Here is a 20,327-nt window from a genome sequence, read left to right as displayed (position 1 = left end):
CCCCACTTCTTTTGATGGAGCCCAGGATATGGTTGGCTTTCTGGGCTGCGAGCACACATTGCCGGTTCATGTTGAGCTTCTCATCGACCAGCACCCCCAAGTCCTTCTCTGCAGGGCTGCTCTCAAACATATCATCCCCCATCGTGTACTGAAAATGGGGATTGCCCTGACCCAGGTGTAGGACCTTGCACTTGACCTTGTTGAACCTCATGAGGTTCTCAGAGGCCCACTTCTCCAGTCTGTCCAGGTCCCTCTGGATGACATACCGTCCTTCCAGTGTTGCAACTACACCACTCAGCTTGGTGTCATCTGCAAACTTACTGAGGGTGCAGTCAATCTCGCTGTCAATATCATTGATAAAGATATTGAACAGCACCGGTCCCGGTATAGACCCCTGAGGGACACCACTCATTACAGATCTCCATCTAGACTTTGAGCCATTGACCACTACTCTTTGAATATGACCATCCAACCAGTTTCTTATCCACCTTTCTCTCCACCCATCAAATCCATCTCTCTCCAATTTAGAGATAAAGATGTGGGGGACCATGTCAAAGGCTTTACAGAAGTCTAGATAGATCACATCTGTCGGTTTACCCATGTCCACTGCTGCGGTTACCCCATCATAGAAAGCCACCAAGTTGGTCAGACAGGACTTGCCCCTGGTGAAGCCATGTTGGCTGCCATTAATCACCTCCATGTCCTCCATGTGCTTCAGCATAGCTTCTAGGAGGATCTGTTTCATGATCTTCCCAGGCACAGAGGTGAGGCTGACAGGTCAGTAGTTCTCAGGGTCGCCTTTTCTACCCTTTTTAAAAATGGGCACAACGTTGCCCTTCTTCCAATCACCAGGGACTTCTCCTGACTTTTCAGATATCATGGAGAGTGGTTTGGCAACCACATCTGCCAGTTCCCTCAGGACTCTGGGAGGCATCTCTTCAGGTTCCAGTTGATGTATCCTTGCACCCTTTGTGCCCTTGGCCAGGTTTCCTAGAGAAGTGGTGGCTGCCCCATCCCTGGAAATGTTCAAGGCCAGGTTGGATGGGGCTTGGAGCAACCTGATCCAGTGGGAGGTGTCCCTACCCATGGCAGGGGGTTGGAAATGGGTGGGCTTTAAGGTGCCTGCCAACCAAAGCATTCCACTATTCTGTGATTCTAACAAAAGGCTCAATCCAGTAGGGACTTTTCTGAGCAGATAAGCTTATCTGGTACTTGCTTATGATGCTATAAAAATGCACACAATATAAAGCCTTCTGGTGTAGGTTCCTGTAGTTTCTCTGTCTACAAGTGGATGTTACCACAACAGGGCATGCAGTCCCCACTGGAGGACGCAAAATGGAGCGATCACTTTGTCCTCAAGAGAAGCTGAGAGTTCTCCAACCTTGCCATTTCAAATTCATAGTGTAGTAGTGTTTAATAATTTCTGCTGGTTTTATGCATTACTAGTAAACTTTAGAATCATAACGGCTGGAAAAGACCTCTAAGATCATCAAGTAACCTTTAACCCAACTGCTTTTATACAAATGAAACTAACTGCTGAATCTGAGTATTTAAAAAAGCTCGTGCTCTTTTGTTTTCATGTACAGGTCCATTTTATTAGTGGCGTTAGTTACCTAACAATAGATCTGACTCAGTGCATGTCAGCTGTCTTGGAGTGGAGTTTTGCTCTTGGAGAGCTTGGCACATTGGCAGACATCTGCTTGGGCACTTACCCCGTGAGCAGTACATCAGTGCTGAAATGAGCCTTGCTTCTCTATTCAGTAAGGGTTTTAATTGTGAGCTGTGTTCACCCAGGCTTCGTCGTGGAGTTGAGCAGGCAGGAGACACAATCCTTCATGGCTTTTCTGTAAACAAATCTTTAATTCATGGATTTCTGAGTATTAGAGGATTTACAGAAGAAATACTGAAGTCCTTTGGTTTAATCTTTATAGTCCTGCTGGGGAGAGCAGGTACATGGCAAGGTATGTGGAGGGATCAATCCTGCACCGACTGTCAGGGCATAAATGTTAGAAACAGCAGTGCAGCACTGGTGCACAGGAGATCTCCTGAAGCTTGCCATTCACATCTGAATTCCTAAAGTGAAAGGATTCTCTGAATGATGGCAGGTGGATCATAGAATCATGGAATGGTTTGGGTTGGAAGGAACCTCAAAGCCCATCCAGTTACAGCCCCATGCCATGGGCAGGGATACCTCCCGCTGGATCAGGTTGCTCAAAGCCTCATCCAACCTGGCCTTGAACACCTCCAGGGATGGGGCAGCCACCACTGCTCTGGGCAGCCTGGGCCAGGGCCTTCCCACTCTCACAGGAAAACATTTCTTCTTAAGATCGCATCTCAATCTCCTCTCTTTCAGCTTCAAACCGTTCCCTCTCATCCTATTGCTGCACTCCCTGATCAAGAGCCCCTCCCCAGCTTTCCTGGATCCCCTTTCAGTACTGGAGGCTGCTCTACAGCAGGGATAGGATGAGGGGGCATAGTTTGAAGCTACAAGAGGGGACATTGAGATGAGATCTTAGGAAGAAATGTTCTCCTCTGAGGGTGGGGAGGCACTGGTCCAGGTTGCCCAGAGAAGTGGTGGCTGCCCCATCCCTGGAGGTGTTCAAAGCCAGGTTGGATGGGGCTTGGAGCAACCTGATCCAGCAGGAAGTGTCCCTGCCCATGGCAGAGGAGTTGGAACTAGATGGGCTCTAAAGTCCCTTCCCACCCAAAACTTTCTGTGATTCTAAAACTCAGCTGCCATTGGGTGAGATTTGATCAGGTCTCACCTTAGGTCTTGGGCTGCTTCGTAATGGTGGTACAGCAGGACTGTCTGAAAAAGAAGTTTTTTCTTGTTTCTGCCCTTTTCTCCACCACTTGCTCTTCATAGCTTCTGGGTACTCTGCAGAAGTAATTTCTTCTGCCCAAACATGGTCTTTACTGTATCCTCTGCAGTCAACCATCTTGCACTTCACTTTTGCCTTCCACTTGTGCTCTTCAGAACTGCCTTGTCCAGGTTGTTACTGAAAATTGGATTTGAGGCAAGTAATATGTTATTATGGTCAGTTCTTAGGGTACTTGTCTGGATGGATGGTTTTTGTGTCTTCATCACTATCTGAATGAGTTAGAATACACTTTCTGCAGATTCTGTGAAGAATGTGCAATTTATGGTACATTCCAAAAATGTTTAGGACTCAATACTCACTCAGTGCCAGGTCTTTCAGATTCACTCCTGTTGCACTGTGTAGTTTGCTCATGTCGGTATATCCTGTGTATTGCTGGAACAAACTAGTTGGTAGTGAGTTAAAGTTGACTACTGCTTAGAAAACCCAGGTTCTGTTGACATCTCATAGAATCATAGACTGCTAAGTTGGAAGGCACTTCAAGGATCACCTGGTCCAACCTTTTTAGGTGATTTATAATTTAAATGAGATGCCCAGCACTCTGTCAAGCTGAGTCTTAAAAATGTCCAGCGTAAAGGAATCCACCACTTCCCTGGAAGATTATTCCAATTTTTAACTGTTCTCATGGTGAAAAATTTCTGGAATCCAATCAGAATCTCCCCAGGATCAACTTGTACCCATTACGCCTTGTCTTTTCCGTGTGACTCCTTGTAAGAAGGGAGCCTCCATCCTCTTGGTAGACACCCTTTATGTACTGGTACATGGTAATAAGGTTTCCCCTAAGCCTTCTCCTTTCAGGCCTTTTTTTTGGCAAAGCAGTAGAGGCATGGGCTTAAATGAAAGGTTTAATGAAGGCAGGTGCAAAACTAGTCATTATACATCAGCTGAATTTCAGTTAAAGCAAGGCGCCAGTCAATGAAAAAGAGTTGCCTCCTCCCTGGAGATGTTCAAGGCCAGGTCAGATGGAGCCTTGAGCAGCCAGATCCAGTGGGAGGTGTCCCTGCCCATGGCAAGGGGGTTGGATACGGATGAGTTTTAAGATCCCTTCCAAACCAAACCATTCAATGATTCTATGATCTTGCAATGATTATGAAACTCAAGTAACTCAAGAAGCATGGGGGTTTTGGGCTTCTGACTTACAAGCAGGTAACCATGTGGGTTAACCGCCCTTCTGGAAAGCTTGGAACCAGTGTTCTGTCCCATCAGCAAATACATGTCCATTAAAGCGTCACGTATTGTGTCTTTCATACAACTGCAATAACAGCAGTTCTTATTCAGTACTACTAAAATCCATCTAGAATTAAATTGGCCTTTAAGAAAGCACTTCATGTTTTCTCTGAATCATAATAGTTTATGGATCCATGAAATTGGTTTTTGTCTGTGCAATGTGTGCTTAAATATATTTCAAGAAGTTTTCCTTTTCTATTTTATTCTTTATGTTTGTTATCACTTCTTCTCTTTGCCCAGATTGAATTAGTCAGAAGAGATTACGTGGCTAACGGCGGCTGGGAGACCTTCCTGTCTTATGAAGATCCAGAGCAAGATATTCTTGTTGGACTTCTGCGACTGCGGAAGTGTTCAGAGGAGTCCTTCAGAACGGAGCTGAAAGGAGGCATTTCCATTGTCCGGGAACTGCACGTGTATGGGAGCGTGGTCCCCGTGAGCAGTCGGGATCCTTCAAAGTTTCAGCACCAGGTACTGGAGGCCATCTTTGTTTTCCATCTCTGCCTCTTTTTGCACCCTGCTGCCTGCCACCAGTTGCACCAGGGGAGGTTTAGATTGGATATTAGGAAAAATTATATGGACTGGATGAGCTTAGAGGTCTTTTCCGACCTTTGTGTTTCCATGCTTCTATAATCAGAGAAGAATTTTATTTTGTATCTGAGATTCACTTGGATCATTGATGCAGTAGAAACAGCATTGAATTGTAGCCCGTTCTTGCATTTCACCTGCTGAAATCCTTCTGCTTCTGAGTTTTCAGCAGAGTGATTACGTTTAGGCAATTGCAACTGCTCTGAGATTAAAAAAAAAGCATGCCTGAATGCTATCGGCATTGCTTCATGCCTGTACAATACGAGCTCATGTATTCTCGTGCTGATTTGGCTTTCAAGAACAAAGCATTTTTTATTCTGAACTCTTTCCTTTGATGCCCTGTGAAGTGCATCAGACTTCACTGCAAACTGACTGAGAACAAAACAAAGGATATCATCAAAGGATCCTTAAGGTTGGAAAAGGCCTCTAAGCTCATCCAGTCCAACCGTCAGCCCAACACCACCGTGCCGAGTAAACCACATCCTGAAGTGCCACAGCCACACGCTTTTTGAACCCCTCCAGAGACTCCACCACTGCCCTGGGTAGCCTCTGCCAGGACTTCACAACTCTTCCAGGAAAGAAATTGTTCCTAATATCCAATCTAAACCTCCCCTGGTGCAACTTGAGTCCATTTCCTCTTATTCTGTCACTTGTGAGAGGAGACCAGCACCAACCTGGCTCCAGCTTCCTTTCTGGGAGCTGCAGAGCGCGATGAGGTCTCCCCTCGGTGTCCTCTTCTCCAGGCTGAACAATCCCATTTCCCTGAGCTGCTCCTCATAAGACTTATTCTCCACACCCTTCCCCAGCATTTTTTCTCTCCTATGGATGTGCTCCAGCTTCTCATGGTCTTTCTTGTAGTGAGTGGCCCAATACATCCATTGTGTCTTTTTATTCCCTTCTAAAATTGATCTTGTTCAATAGACAAATTTCACTTCTAAAATCTGAAATAACTACTTTTGGAAAGGCAAGATTTTATTTGGTGCTACCCAGTTTTCTTTCAAAGGAAAATTTCATAGAATCATAGAATCACAGAATTGTTTGGGTCGGAAGGGACCTTAAAGTCCATCCACTTCCAAACCCCGTGGCAGGGACACCTCCCACTGGATCAGGTTTCTCAAAGCCCCATCCAACCTGGCCTTCAACACCTCCAGGGATGGGGCAGACACCACTTCTCTGGGCAACCTGGGCCAGGGCCTCACCAATCTCGCAAGAAAACACTTCTTCCTGAGATCTCATCTCAGTCTCTCCTCTTTCAGCTTAAATTCGATCCTCCTCATCCTATCCCTGCACTCGCTGAGAAAGAGCTGCTCCCAGCTTTCCTGTAGGCAATTATTGAATGCGTTCTTCCTACCAAAGCAAGAAATCCAGCTTTGGTTTGAGATGTGTATCAGTTTGAGTGATAGTGGTGAGACTCCCGAGTAATGTCGCTTTGTTGGGTCTGACACTGTTTTGATTCAGACACACTCGTCAGGCCAGTTCACATAGATCTTAAAGCATGGGAAGAGTCGAGTGGAAGGCTGTGTTTCTGATTCCTTGCAGAGTATGAAAATGGCACATTATACTTGTGCTGCATGCAACATGCTGTGGCTTGCAGTGAGTAAAATGTGATTTACATTTTACTTCAGTATGTTTTCAACCTTTTGACTGAGCTTTAAAGAAGCAGTCAGTTTGGCCTCTTTAGCAGAAGTGCTCGGGGCTGATGTTTTAAATTAACTTCTTTGTATTTATTAATCTGTCCCTGAGTGTGTGCATTAAGATGTGGTTTTGCTGGACGCTGGAGATGTGTGACCAGAAGGCAGTGACTGGAGGGGAAGGGGAGAAGAGGGTGGGAATTGGATGTTTCCACTATAGAATAATGAACACTTAAAACTTTAGAAAGGAAAAAGTGGCCATTCTGAGTATTTGAAAAAATATAAAAGGCAAAAGAGAGAGCGAGAGAGAAGATAATTGGAAGTAGCCAACTACAAACCTTAAAATATGCTACAAATTGAAATTTCACAGCATATGATGCACTCATGTTTGTTCAGAATAGTCAGTGCTCAAGAGGTTAATCAGAAAGCGTTCTTCTTCACAGTTGTGCGGGCAATTTCTGATTAGAAGGACGCTTCAGAATGAAGATTTCTGTGTGTTATTTAAAATGCCTGTAAGTGTTAAATGCTTTTTTTGAATTAAATCACATCTGCGTCAGTCTCGCCACAGCCCAGTTCTGTACATCTTGTCAGGAAAACAGATGAACAAAGAGCTGAGTGTAATTCCTGCATCCTAATGTTAGGAGTGGATTCATCCAATCAATTATTCCCATATATGTGAGAGAACAAAATTGTTAAATAGAGTGGAAAGACTCTTCCCATATTTTGAAGCATTTATTGTGATTTCACTAGATCTCTTGCCATCTGAGTTTCCAAATGTATATTGAGGCATGGGATTGGTCCAGACTTTTATCAAAGAATCATAGAATGGTTTGGGTTGGAAGGGACCTTGAAGCCCATCCAGTTCCAACCTCCCCCTGGATCGGGTTGTTCAAAACTCTATCCAACCTGGCCCTGAGCACCTCCAGGGATAGGGCAGCCACCATATTTTTCCATATTAACGTGTTCTTCTGCAATTCTTTTTGATTGGGCACCTCCTGTTTCAAGAGCTGAGCTTAGAAGAGCGGGACAGAACTTGAGCCCAGCCTAGGTCTGCAAGGGTCCCACAGTGGTTTGTGGGTAACCCCCACTAGTGCCTCAATTTATCATCCCAAAACGAGCGTGGCAGCAGCTCATGACTCCTAGAGGAGCTATGGGAATAAAGACTGTGAGGGGCTAAGGCAGGATGTGCCTTCGGGGAAGTGGAGAGCAACAGGGCCTGTCTCTGGATCTGTAGTCGACTGATGTGCCCAGTCAGAATGGCGCTAGGATCCTTCCACAATCAGCGGAGGCAATTGTGACTGGCGTTTGCACTCTGGCTACGTTTAATTAGCTAGCCCAAGCCCAGGTTTAGTGAGGCAGACGTTGGGGTGGGCAACTGTTATTTAGGATTGGCTGTCTCAGCAGGATGGGCTTGTCCAGCTCCAGGAGTTATGGAATGCCTACCAAGCTGATTTATCAATGAGTTTAGCTTCATTCTGTTCCTGCCATTGAGAAGCAGCCAGACACTAGGACTGCCTACAAATAGAATCATAGAATTATTAAAGTTGGAAAAGACCTCTAAGCTCGTCTGGTCCAACCATCAGCCCAACCCCATTGTGCCTACTAAACCATGTCCCAAAGTGCCATGACCACGTTTTTTTAACCGCTCCAGAGATGGAATCTCCAGCCTCTGCCAGGGCTTCACCACTCTTTTGGGGAAGAAATTGTTCCTAATATCCAATCTAAACCTCCCCTGGCACAACTCAAGGCCGTTTCCTCTTGTCCTATCTCTTGCTATTTGGGAGAAGAGTCCAATACCCACTTCACTCCAATCTTCTTTCAGGTAATTGTAGACATTGGTGAGGTCTCCCCTCAGCCTCCTCTTCTCCAGACTAAACAGCCCCAGGTCCCTCAGCTGCTTTTCATAAGACTTATTCTCCAGACTCTAATAATGTCATGGTCAGAGAAACCGCTGATGGTGCTCCCCTTTAGAGCTCGATATTGGCACACCTCTGCTGTGGTACTCTTAAGCCCTCTCCTGCAGTATGGTTTTGATCATTCGGATGTCAAAAACAGGAGACTTTTGGAACTGTTATACTAATGCTTACATTCTGACCTTGCTTATTGTTTCTATTTTTACAGAACTTACCCTTTTTCCTGTTCTTTCTCCCATTGCAGGGATTCGGAATGTTATTAATGGAGGAGGCAGAAAGAATAGCCAAGGAGGAGCATGGGTCATGGAAAATTGCTGTAATTTCAGGTACCTTTTCTTTATCCCTTTATATATATATAAATGAATATATATCTTAATCTGAAAATAAACCCACTGCAGCAAATGCCACTGCTGTGAGCATTCATCGTATTAGGTAGAAAACGAGCATCAGCAGATGCTTCTTGGTAATGGAGTCAAATTCCTTCGTGGCTTTGTCCAGACAAGGCTGTTATTTTAAGCAGCAAACCAAAGGACACGCTGCAGGGCACCATCCTGCCCTTAGTGCCGAAGGAGACCACCTGCATGACTGTGGATATCTTCCTCCTCCAAACTCTGCACTTTCCGACCTCACTGACTCGGCTCCGTCATGGATTGTTATTGTCGAGGGCTGCTTTCCAGAGCTTAGGAGGATAGAAAATTGCTGGCCTCCATTTTAGAGTCTTTCTGCAAGTGCCATCATTAGGGCGGACAGATGTGCTTTTAGGATACATTAAGCATTATCATGAAGAAGGGAGCTATATAAGAAAGAGCTGCAGCCCTTTCTCCTATTTCATTTTCAAGGCATTGTGACTAAGGAGAGTGACATCAGTTCATTGCTCGTGTGTGTGAAGTCAAGGTCAGGACTGCCTTTGTGCTATAATTTACCTTATACTAGCAGTTATGTTAGCTGTAGAAAGCTTTTACAGGGATATAAGAAGAGAAGCTGGCGAATTATATGGGAAGAGAATCATGTTGGCATGAGATTAATGTATGCTTGAATATAGACCTGTTTAAAACAATAATAATCTGCTGCTGCCCTACCAAAACCCATGAAAAGCAGAAAACCGCAGCTTTGGTCACGGTACTGAGCACTGAAGTGAAGAGCTGCTCTGGGTGTTTCCAGCTGTGTAGTGTCCCTGTGTCTTGAAAAGCCACAGTGCACCGTCTTGATGAGTGGCCAGTGTGTGAGGGAGGGCAGCATGCAAGCAGCAGCCATCTGCTGAAAGGTATTTCATAGAACCATGGAATGGATTGGGTGAGAAGGGACATTACAGCCCATCCAGTTCCAACCCCCTGCCATGGGCAGGGACACCTCCCACTGGATCAGGTTGATCAAAGCTCCATCCAACCTGGCCTTGAACATCTCCAGGAATGGGGCAGCCACCACTTTTCTGGGCAACCTGGGCCAGGGCCTCATTACCCTCACAGGAAAATATTTCTTCCTGAGATCTCATCTTTATCTCCCCTCTTTCAGCTTCAAACCGTTCCCCCTTGTCCTATCCCTGCACTCCCTGATCAAGAGCCCCTCCCCAGCTTTCCTGGAGCCCTTTTCAGTACTGGGAGTCTGCTCTAAAGCCTCCCTGCAGCCTTCTCATCTCCAGGCTGAACAATCCCAACTCTCTCAGCTTGTCCTCATAGGGGACGTGCTCCAGCTCTTGGATCATCAGGAAGAAATTCTTCACAACGAGAGTGGGGAGGCCCTGGCCCGGGTTGCCCAGGGAAATTGTGGCTGCCCCATCCCTGGCGGTGTTCAAGGCTGGGTTGGATGAGTGTTTGAGCAACCTGCTCCAGTGGGAGGTGTCTCTGTCTATACTAACGGGGTTGGAACTGGATGGGTTTTAAGGTCCCTTCCAACCCAAACTGTTCTATGATTCTGTGATTCTATGAATTTGAGGAGCCGGATAAGTCTGGAGTCATACGGGAGTCTATGGGTGGTTATTTGCCACAGCGTTGGGTTGAAGGACGTCTTGGAGTTGGTTTGGAAATGCATTTAACTCGATCCAGATTAAGGTAAATAGAGAAGAGAGTATGTATATGCAACATCCAAACCAGACAATACGGTTACAAGTGGTTATGAAAAATAGGAAAGAAAGAAAAACACCACCGTGTGACTAATCTGCTTTTAGTGCGTTTATGTTAGAAACGCCTCTCTCTTGTCCAGCTGATTTGCTGCCCATCCTGATCAAGGTGGTATTCAACATTTCCTGACATGTCAGGCTGTGTCCATTAGAGCCTCACTCATCAGAAGCCTCTTTCCTCCATGGCAGAGTGTGTTCTCTGCCAGCGCCAATTATCCTTTTGTCCAGACTCCCTGGAGGAGTTCAGGCATAATCTTTACCGCTCTGCCTCTGTTTTCTTCCCACGTATAACCTAGTCAGGACTCTTCAAATGAACATCATTTCACTCTCCTGAAAATGCAGATGTCCCCTTCTTAGGGGAGGTATCGTGTCTTGTGCTTGCCCATTTCTGGTTTCAAGGAGGGCTGAAGCTCCTTCCCCCTCAGCAGTGAGTCATATTTCAGGGTGAAGTGTTTGCATTTTTATGTTCTCTATCAGGCATTACTGTAAAATCACTCGATACAAACATGTAGACGAGTAACAAGTGAGTAATTCACGCTCGCCTCCTGATTAAGATCAGTAGGACCGTAATAATCAGGTTGGGGTGACTGATCTCAGTGTCGTTCTCCTAAGCAGCTGGGAATCCGCAATCACAAGGCTGGGAATAGAAATTAAACTGATCCCACCTGGTTTCTGTACTCTCCACCAGGGAGAAAAGCGTTCATCCTAGTCGGTGACTCATCTCCTGGTCTGTTGGTGCTGCTGGAACACGCGGGCTCGTGTGTGTAAGGAAACTGCTACTCTTGCCTTCGCCTTTTGCAGTTAAAAGGAAGTTCAGAACTTATACTCATAGAATGGTTTGGGTTGGAAGAGACCTTTACAGGTCATCCAGTCCACCCCTGCTGCAGGAGCAAGGACATCTTTAAGCAGATCAGAGCTCCATCCAACCTGACCTTGAATATTTCCAGGGATGGCGCACCTACCATCTCTCTGGGCAACCTGTGCCAGTGCCTCACCACACTCAAAGGAAAACAGTTCTTCCTTATATCCAGTCTAAATCTCCCCTCCCTTAGTTTAAAGCCATTACTCCTTGTCCTGTCACATCAGGCCTTGCTAAAAAGTCCATCCCCAGCTTTCTTGGAGCCCGTTTCAGTACTGGGAGGCTGTTCTAACATCTCCCCACAGCCTTTTCTTCTCCAGGCTGAACAATCCCAACTCTCTCAGCCTGTCCTCAGACGGGCGATGCTGCAGCCCTCAGATCATTTTCATGGCCTCCTGTGGACTTGCTCCAACAGATCCATGTCCTTCCTGTGCTGAGAACTCCAGAACTGGATGCAGGGCTCCAGGTGAGGTTTCATGAGAACAGAGGGGTAGAATCCCCTCCCTGGCGCTGCTGGTCCCACTGCTTTGGATTGCAGCCCAGGATATGGTTGACCTCTTGGGCTGCAAGCACACATTGCCAGCTCGTGTCCAGCTTCTCATCCACCAGCACCCCAAGTATTCCTCCTCGGGGCTGCTCTCAATCACATCATTCCCCATCCTGTATTGAAACTGCGGATTTTCTCAACCCAGGTGTAGGACCTTGTACTTGACCTTGTTTAACCTCATGATATTCACCCAGGCCCACTTCTCCAGCTTGTCTAGGTCCTTCTGGATGACATCCCAGCCTTCTGGCATTTCAACTACATCACTCAGCTTGGTGTTTTCTGCCAACTTTCTGAGGGTGCACTCAATCTTGCTGTCTACATCATTGATGAATATATTAAACAGCACTGGTTCCAATATGGAGCGCTGAGGGACTCCACTCATCACTGGGACACAACTAAAAATAAACCTGATGCATCATTACCAGTTTCAAATTCACCCGCGATGAAGAATGTTAAGGGGGGAGAAACTAGGTTTGGGCGTAAATCAGAGGTGGATTGTCAGGGCACGTTAGACTCTCGAGTATCCTAATTTCCTCGTGTAAACAGCATTTTGGTCACCCTAGAAGTAATAAATTACTTGAGTAATCGGTGTCTTGTAGTTCATATTGGATGTTGATTCATGGGCTGCCTCGGAGATTGCCAACTGTGCTCGGGAGACCTGAGGCCGAGACTTAGAAGTGTTGCTGGGAGGATTGATGGGCTTTGTGAGGGCTCCCTGGAGTTTTGCTTCCAGCGCTGGTTGGTTATTTTTAGAAATGCCAATCTTATTAGCTATTAATAAGAAACGAAGTGGCCCAAGATAAGTGGAAATACGGGACCGTTAATGAATTGACTCTTTCATGTTTGTCTGCTTCAGATTGATGGCCTTCGAAAAAAATTAATTAGGGGGATTTGGAAGAAGCCAAGGATAAAGCCGCGCTAGAGGATTGGTGCTCTGGAATAGCTGCTCTGTACAATCCTCTGGTTCTTAATGAACTCCAATTTTGAAGGTTTAATAATGTAACAGCTTTGAAAACAGGCTGGATAACTGTATTAACTGGGATTTCGGTGCAAGCATGTAAAGGAATATTGCTGCCCTTAAGCAAGGATGTTTCTGCAAAGGCGGCATTCTGCAAGGGTGTTCTGGTAGGAAGCTTTTTTATTATATACTATAATGTATCTTACAAAGATTCATATATAATGTGGCCTAACCTCTGTGTAATACAGACCAGAGACTCCCACCTGTCCTGCATCTGTCTCAGCTGAGCAGTTTTGGAAAGCAGTAACCTGTCTTGAGTTGTTAGGGATTTTGGGTGATCCCCACTGCAGGAGCTTTCCTCAGAGTGGGCAGAGGAAGGACTGGTAAGACAAACCCTACACAAAATCATAGAATCATAGGATGGTTAGGGTTGGAAGGGACATTAAAGATCATCCAATTACATTAAGCAGAGGCTGAATGTATGGGGAGAGCTCCTTTGTGCTTCTTCCTTCCTCAGCAACCCTTTCCCCAGTCTCAGCCCATATGATCCCCTAGCTTATAAGCCCCAAACAACTAGAACACCTACAAATTCTCAAATAAATCTGGTAGGAAGTATTTAGAATCATAGAATCATTAAGGCTGGAAAAGACCTCTGAGATCATCCAGTCTGACTGTCAGCCCAACACCACTGTGCTTACTAAACCATGTCCCAAAATGTCATGGCTACATGTTATTTTAACCCCTCCAGGGATGGGGACTCCACCACTGCCCTGGGCAGCCTCTGCCAGGGCTTCACCACTCTTTCAGGGAAGGATTTTTTCCCAGTAGCCAATCTAAACCTCCCTGGGCACAACCTGAAGCCATTTCCTCTCATTCTATCGCTTGTTACTTGGGAGAAGAGACCAGCACCCACCTGGCCTCAGAGGTGGAGACTCCAGCACTGCACAGGGAAGACTCTGCCAGCCCTTCACCACTCTTGCAGGAACCAAATTGTTCCTGGTATCCAATCTAAACCTCCCCTGGTGCAACCTGAGGCCATTTCCTCTTGTCCTATTGCTTGTTACTTGGGAGAAGAGACCAGCTCCCACCTGGTTCCAACCTCCTTTTAGGGAGCTGCAGAGAGCGTTGAGGTCTCCCCTCAGCATCCTCTTGTCCAGACTAAGCAGCCCCAGGGCCCTCAGCTGCTCCCAGAACCCCTGGGCTCCAGACCCTTCCTCAGCTCTGTTCCCCTTCTCCAGGCGCCAGTCCCTCAATGTCTTTCTTGGAGTGAGGGGCCCAAAACTGACCCTGGGATTTGAGATGTGGCTGCACCAGCACTAAATACGGGGGGACAATCCCTTCCTCACTCCTGCTGGCCACACCATTAAAAAATTATTAGAAATCAGATTAATGACAAAATAATGGTGATTTCCATCCTAATGACTTGTAATACCCAGCAATATAAATAGTGTGGACTCAGAACTGTGAGCAAGAGCTTTTTTTCAGGGATGCACAAATAAATGTTGTTTTCTTTCACGTGAACCTTCCTCTCTGAATGGTGCTGTTCTTGCGCTGCCCACAAGTGCTAATTCTCCTCAAGGCTGTGCCAGGGGTTATGGGCTTAAAGCTTGTTCTTAGGTGAGTTTGTTTAGTTGTGGGTTTCATCTTTGTCATGTTTATAACCCAAAATGTGACACACGCTTGCATCCAGCTTTTCAACTGCTGCTTTAGCTCAGAACTCCTTTGGGCTTATGGCAGGCTTATCTCTGGTGGGCTTTGTTCGTCTCTAAAGGCTGGTACGGAAAGATGAATGCTCCTCCCTGGTTCACCAGTCTTACCCAGCGATCTGGGTCACATTCCGCACCTCCTCAGCTGCCGTCACCCTCTTCAGAACAGGGTGAGGACCTCTCCCTGCATCATGAGCGGAGGTATTCATGAGACAGTGAGCAGATATTCCTCTAAAATCACATAACAGGAATGCACAAATGGATGCCAACAGCTCCTGCACTGCTTCAGAACATATTTTCCCATTTTTTACCACTCCTAGGGAAAAAAATATAAATGCAGAGTTTCCCAGCAGACTCTTTCCAAAGCATTTTGTTCTCCCTGCTGTTCTTGGAGCTGGAGAGGGGATCTTGATCAGGGAGTGCAGGGATAGGATGGGGGGGATCGGATTTAAGCTGAAAGAGGGGAGTTTGAGATGAGATCTCAGGAAGAAGTGTTTTCCAGTGAGAGTGGTGAGGCCCTGGCCCAGGTTGCCCAGAGAAGTGGTGGCTGCCCCATCCCTGGAGGTGTTCAAGGCCAGGTTGGATGGAGCTTTGAGCAACCTGATGCAGTGGGAGGTGTCCCTGCCCATGGCAGGGGATTGGAACTGATTTCACTTAAAAATTTCCTTCCAACCTAAACCATTTTATGAATCTGAACAGTTTCAGCTGAACCTGTCTTCTCATCATAAGTCCTAGATGATCTTTAAGGTCCCTTCCAACCCAAACTATTCTGTGATTCTGTGATTCTTTGCTCTTAGGGTTGTTTAATTTACAGACAGAATAGGCAAAAGATGTGACAGGATTTAACAGGCTTATAATGATGGTACCTAAAACCATGCAAGGGTTCTTTCAAACAAAGGAAAATGTGAGGTCCCCTGCATCAGGCACCCACAAGCCATCAGAGGCGATGAACCAGGGAACAATGCACAAAGTGAGCCAGGCTGTACCACAGCTGCCTCATGGTCTGTCTAGTTAAATATCACTTCATTTGGAGAGGACCGATGGGAAAACTGCGTTTAATCGACTGTGGAGTCAATGACAAACGCCCTAGGAGTGCATGATGAGCATTTGCAAGCTGGATTAGGGAGGGTGTTTTGGATTCTGGCAGCACATGGGGAAATTAGGGACATCCTGATGGGATGGGAAACAATACCAGCCGTGGATACTCTTGTTACATAGCGTGTGTCACGGTGGAGTTCTACCTCTGGCATTGCCACTCTGCAGATTCTCCGCTTTACATAAAGCTTGGATGCTGGATGCTTTGGACCCTGGATGCTAAGATTGCGAGGCACATCCTTCCCCCAGATATGCTGTGTCATATCTGGATGTTCGACTAAATGAACCAGAATTAAATATTGACAATAACAAGGCAGATTTGTGGCCTGCTTGCAAGGTGCAAGAGCCAGAAGTATGCTGCTTGCTACTTAGCAGAAGGGAAGAGGTTCCCCCCACCACCTAAATCAAAGGAAAAAAATGAGTGGCTTGTTTATCATGAAGTCGTTGCTCATTTAAGGTAATTTTCTGCATGAGTGGTGCCTTTCTCCCCTTCTGATGTGAGGAGTATATTAGTATGCAGGCTTGGGTAGCTGAATGAGAGACCCTGGAGGCATCACTCCATTATTCAGAGCTCTGGGGAGGGCTGATCTGAAATGTCTGTTTTACCATTTTCCAGCATTTGTAATTGCATGTGTGGTTTTTTTTCGCCTGTGTTGGTTTTTCTGGTGGGGTTATTAATTTATTTATTTTGCTTTTGGTTGTACCTGCTTTGAATTTACATCTTTTTTCCCTTTGAAAAATGTAAATTACACTGAAACAATTTTCAGCATGTTACTCCTCTGATGTCCACGAGGCTCGTAGGCTGCTGAATTTATCATCGCTTCTTCCAATTAGGCAGTAGCCAATGCTTGAATTCCATGCTCAGGCTTTTTTCTCCTTTCAGCATGATGATGCTATTGCAGTCCCTAACAAAGCATTCCCTTTTGCTTCTCTTTTCCCATTCAATTCACTGACCTGTTTCTTTTTGGGGTGGGATTTTTGTGAGCTCTGTTTTGAGGCTCTACCTCCCATTTCATGGTTTATAGGTGTCAGCAGTGACCAGGGTCCCCATTGGGAGTTGGGGTTTTGTCAGAATTTGCACAGCATCTGGAGGAATGAAGGCCAACAGCATCCTGGCGTGGATCAACCATGGTGTGTCCAGCAGGAGCAGGGAAAGGATCATCCCCCTGCACTCAGCACTGCTGAGGCTGCACCTTGAATCCTGGGTTCAATTTTGGGTCCTTCACTCCAAGAAAGACATTGAGGGGCTAGAGCGCGTCTGGAGAAGGGGAACGGAGCTGAGGAAGGGTCTGGAGCGCAGGGGTTCTGGGAGCGGCTGAGGGCCATGGAGCTGTTTAGTCTGAAGAAGAGAAGGCTGCGGGGAGACCTCATTGCTCTCTTCAGCTCCTGGGAAGGAGGTTGGAGCGAGGAAGAGGTCAGGCTCTGAGGTTGTGCAGGGGGAGGTTTTGATTGGATATTAGGAAAACTTTCTACACAGAAAGAGTGGTGAAGCCCTGGCAGAGGCTGCCCAGTACAGTGGTGGACTCCCCATCCTTGAAAGGGTTCAAAACCCATGTGGCCATGGCAGTCTGGGACATAGTTTAGTGGGCACAGTGGGGCTGGGCTGATAGTTCGACTCAATGATCTCAAAAGTCTTTTCAAAGCAAACATTTCTTTGATTCTATGATTCTACCCTTGCAATTCCCTGATCAAGAGCGCCTCTCCAGCTTTCCTGAAGCCCCTTTCAGTACAGTGAGGCTGCTCTAAGGTCTCCCCTCAGCTTTCTCTTCTCCAGGCTGAACAACCCCATTTCTCTTAGCCTGTCCTCATACGGGAGGTGCTCCAGCCCTCTGATCATCACCTTAATTAGCCCTTTCTGACCCTAAACCTGTAACATGTACTTCAAACTGTGTCTTTAAAAGAGCATCACTGATGTGTATGTGAAATGTATCATACAAGAAATTCTGACATATTTGAAGTCCTTGGTCATCCTACTCTGGAATGACGTAAAGCTCCTGACTGAGTGTGCCCAAACCAGCTCACACATTGTGGGTCTGTTTCTCCATGCAGGAGCTTAATGCTTCCGATGTCATCCTCTCATTTTGGTGGTTACCTTTGCCAGTAGCAATGACCAGAGAGATTCAAGTCAGTGCTTTACAATTACTTGAAGCACCCGAGCAATAGAGGGCTGATACATTTCCCTTTTAAAGTAGAATCACAGAATCATTCTTTTGGAAAAGACCTTTGAGTTCATTGAGTCCAACCATAGCTGCCCACTACTAAACTGGATCCCTGATCACCCTATCTACCCATCTTTTAAGTCTCTCCAGGGATGGTGACTTCACATCCCTTAGCAGCCTCTGACAGTGCCCAAGAACCCTTTTGGTGAAGAATTTTTTCCCTGATGTCCAATCTGAACATCCCCTGGAGCAACTTGAGGCCATTTCCTCTCGTCCTATCGCTGTCACTTGGGAGAAGAGACCAGCACTCACCTCGCTACAACCTCCTTTTAGGCAGTTGTAGACAGTGGTGAGGTCTCCCCTCAGCCTCCTTTTCTTCAGGTTCAACAATTCCAGGGCCCTCAGCCATTCCCAAAACCCCTGGGCTCCAGCCGCTTCCTCAGCTCCATTCCCCTTCTGTGAATGTGCTGCAGACCCTCAACGTCTTTGTTGGAAGTTGGGGCCCAAAACTGAACCCAGCATTTCAGTTGTGGCCTCACCAGCACCAAGTACAGGGAGTTCCATAGTTACACAGAATACTGAAAAACATGTGGCAGAAGTGCTTCCCTACCTCCTTTTCTAATAATCTCAGTGAACTTAAATGATGTGAATGCAGGTGCAGTTTCTGGAAAGTTCCTGTCCCAAATATTTCTGTTCTTTTAATGCATGCGTCATCTGTCAGAGCAGCCTAGGAAATCTGGAGGGAGTCTGTAATCAGCAGCTCTACAGAGACAGAGGGTGTGCGCAAGTAAGTGAGCACAGCGGCGCAAAGCAACAGCAGCACGCACACATTCAAGGTCACTTATGAGGACTTGCTGCCCCTGAAGGTGCCCAGTCCCACCGACCAAAGCCCAGCTGCTCATCCAAGGAGGGAGAAAGCATCACAGCCTAGAGCTGAGCCAGTGAACATGAACATGAGCCAGCAGTATGCCCTGGCAGACAAGAGGGCCAGCCATGTCCTGGTGTGCATCCAGCATGGCATTGCCAGACGGTCAAGGGAGAAGATTGTCCTGCTCTGCTCCACTCTGGTGTGGCTTCACTTTGAGTACTGAGTGTAGTTTTGGGTGCCACAGTATAACAAGTATATGAAACTACTGGAGAGTGTCCAGAGGAGGCCACAAAGTTGGGGAAGGGTTTATAGGGAAAGCTGTATGGGGAGCAGCTGAAGTCACTTGGTCTGGAGGGGACTGAGGGGAGACCTCATTGTGCTCTACAGCTTCCTCACAAAGTGGAGAGGAGAAGCAAGCACTGAGCTCTTCTCTCTGGCCACCAGCGATAGGACCCGAGGGAATGGCAGGAAGATGTGCCAGGGAAGCGTTAGGCTGGATAATAGGAACAGGTTTTTCACCAGAGGGTGGTGGAACACTGAAACAGCTCCTGTGACATCAAGCCTGCCAATATTCCAGAAGCATTTGGACAACACCCTCCGACACACAGTGTGAATGTTGGGTTTGTCCTGTGCAGGGACAGGAGTTGGACTTGATGATCCTTGTGGATCCCTTCCAACACAAGACATTCTGTGTTTCTGTGATTCAGTGCTGCTGTCATTCTGCCTGGGTTTAATGGTCTTACTGCCTCTACCTTGAAGACTTGGAGCACAGCAAGCCGATACCTGAGTGGCTCTGAGCTGCCTGTGCCACTGCGTGTCTTAGTAATATCCGAGCACAAGATATCCATGCATCAGAGCTCACCTGTGTCCAGGCAGCCTGGCTTTACCATGTGTTCCTCTAGGCTCCAAGTATGCTCTGGGTTGTAAATGCTTTGCCAGCTTCTCACTGAGTCCCTCATCTCCTGCTCCTCTTTGTGAGAAGCTTTGGGGTTGTGCCAAACTGACATCCTGTCCTGGCAACAAAATGTCTTGCTTTGACTCTGTGTGTAACATTGCTGTTCTTGTCGTAAGGGGCAGGGTTTGAAGGATACGTCTCCTCCTGCGTTAGGGATAACTACTGGCTTGGCATGTGGATTTTCAATGCTGTCAGCTCCAAACCTTAGTCATGCTGTTCACCACTGCTTCTGTGCACCCTTTGCATGTCTTCAGCATGTGAAAGGCATTTCACCCCTAAACTTTACACTGCAGAGTGCAGGTAGCTACCTCCAATTCCACTTTCTGTGGACACAGCAGAGGCTGCTGGCTTCAGTAACAGTGGTGTCTAACAGAGACAGCACATAGTTAGAGTCATAGAGTCACAAAACTGTTTGGGTGGGAAGGGACTTCACACTTCATCCAGTTCCAATCCCCTGCCATGGGCAGGGACACCTCCTATTGGACCAGGCTGCTCCAAGCCCCATCCAACGTGGCCTTCAACACCTCCAGGGATGGGGCAGCCGCCACTTCTCTGGGCAACCTGGGCCAGGGCCTCCCCACCCTCACAGGAAAACATTCTTCCTAAGATCTCATCTCAGTCTCCTCCTTTCAGCTTCAAACCTTTCTCCCTCATCCTATCCCTGCACTCTCTGATCAAAAGTCCCTCCCCAACCTTCCTGGAGCCTCTTTCAGTACTGGGAGTCTGCCCTAAGGTCTCCCCACAGCCTTCTCATCTCCAGGTTGAACAATCCCAACTCTCTCAGCCTGTCCTCACATGGGAGGTGCTTCAGCCCTCGGATCGTCTTCGT

At 46.9% G+C, this 20,327-nt stretch overlaps 1 protein-coding gene across 1 annotated transcript in view; it reads left to right on the top strand.

Moving 5' to 3' along the window:
* Positions 1-20,327, top strand: part of ELP3 (elongator acetyltransferase complex subunit 3) — a 131,669-nt gene that overhangs the window by 91,795 nt on the left and 19,547 nt on the right. Inside the window, exons 13-14 of the mRNA XM_009563769.2 lie at positions 4,347-4,574; positions 8,480-8,561. Of these exons, the coding sequence (XP_009562064.1) occupies positions 4,347-4,574; positions 8,480-8,561 (310 nt within the window). The remainder of the gene's footprint in view (positions 1-4,346; positions 4,575-8,479; positions 8,562-20,327) is intronic.

This window comes from Cuculus canorus, chromosome 3, assembly GCF_017976375.1.
Source record: "Cuculus canorus isolate bCucCan1 chromosome 3, bCucCan1.pri, whole genome shotgun sequence".
Lineage (NCBI taxonomy): Eukaryota > Metazoa > Chordata > Aves > Cuculiformes > Cuculidae > Cuculus > Cuculus canorus.
This window is presented reverse-complemented; position numbering and strand designations above follow the sequence as displayed.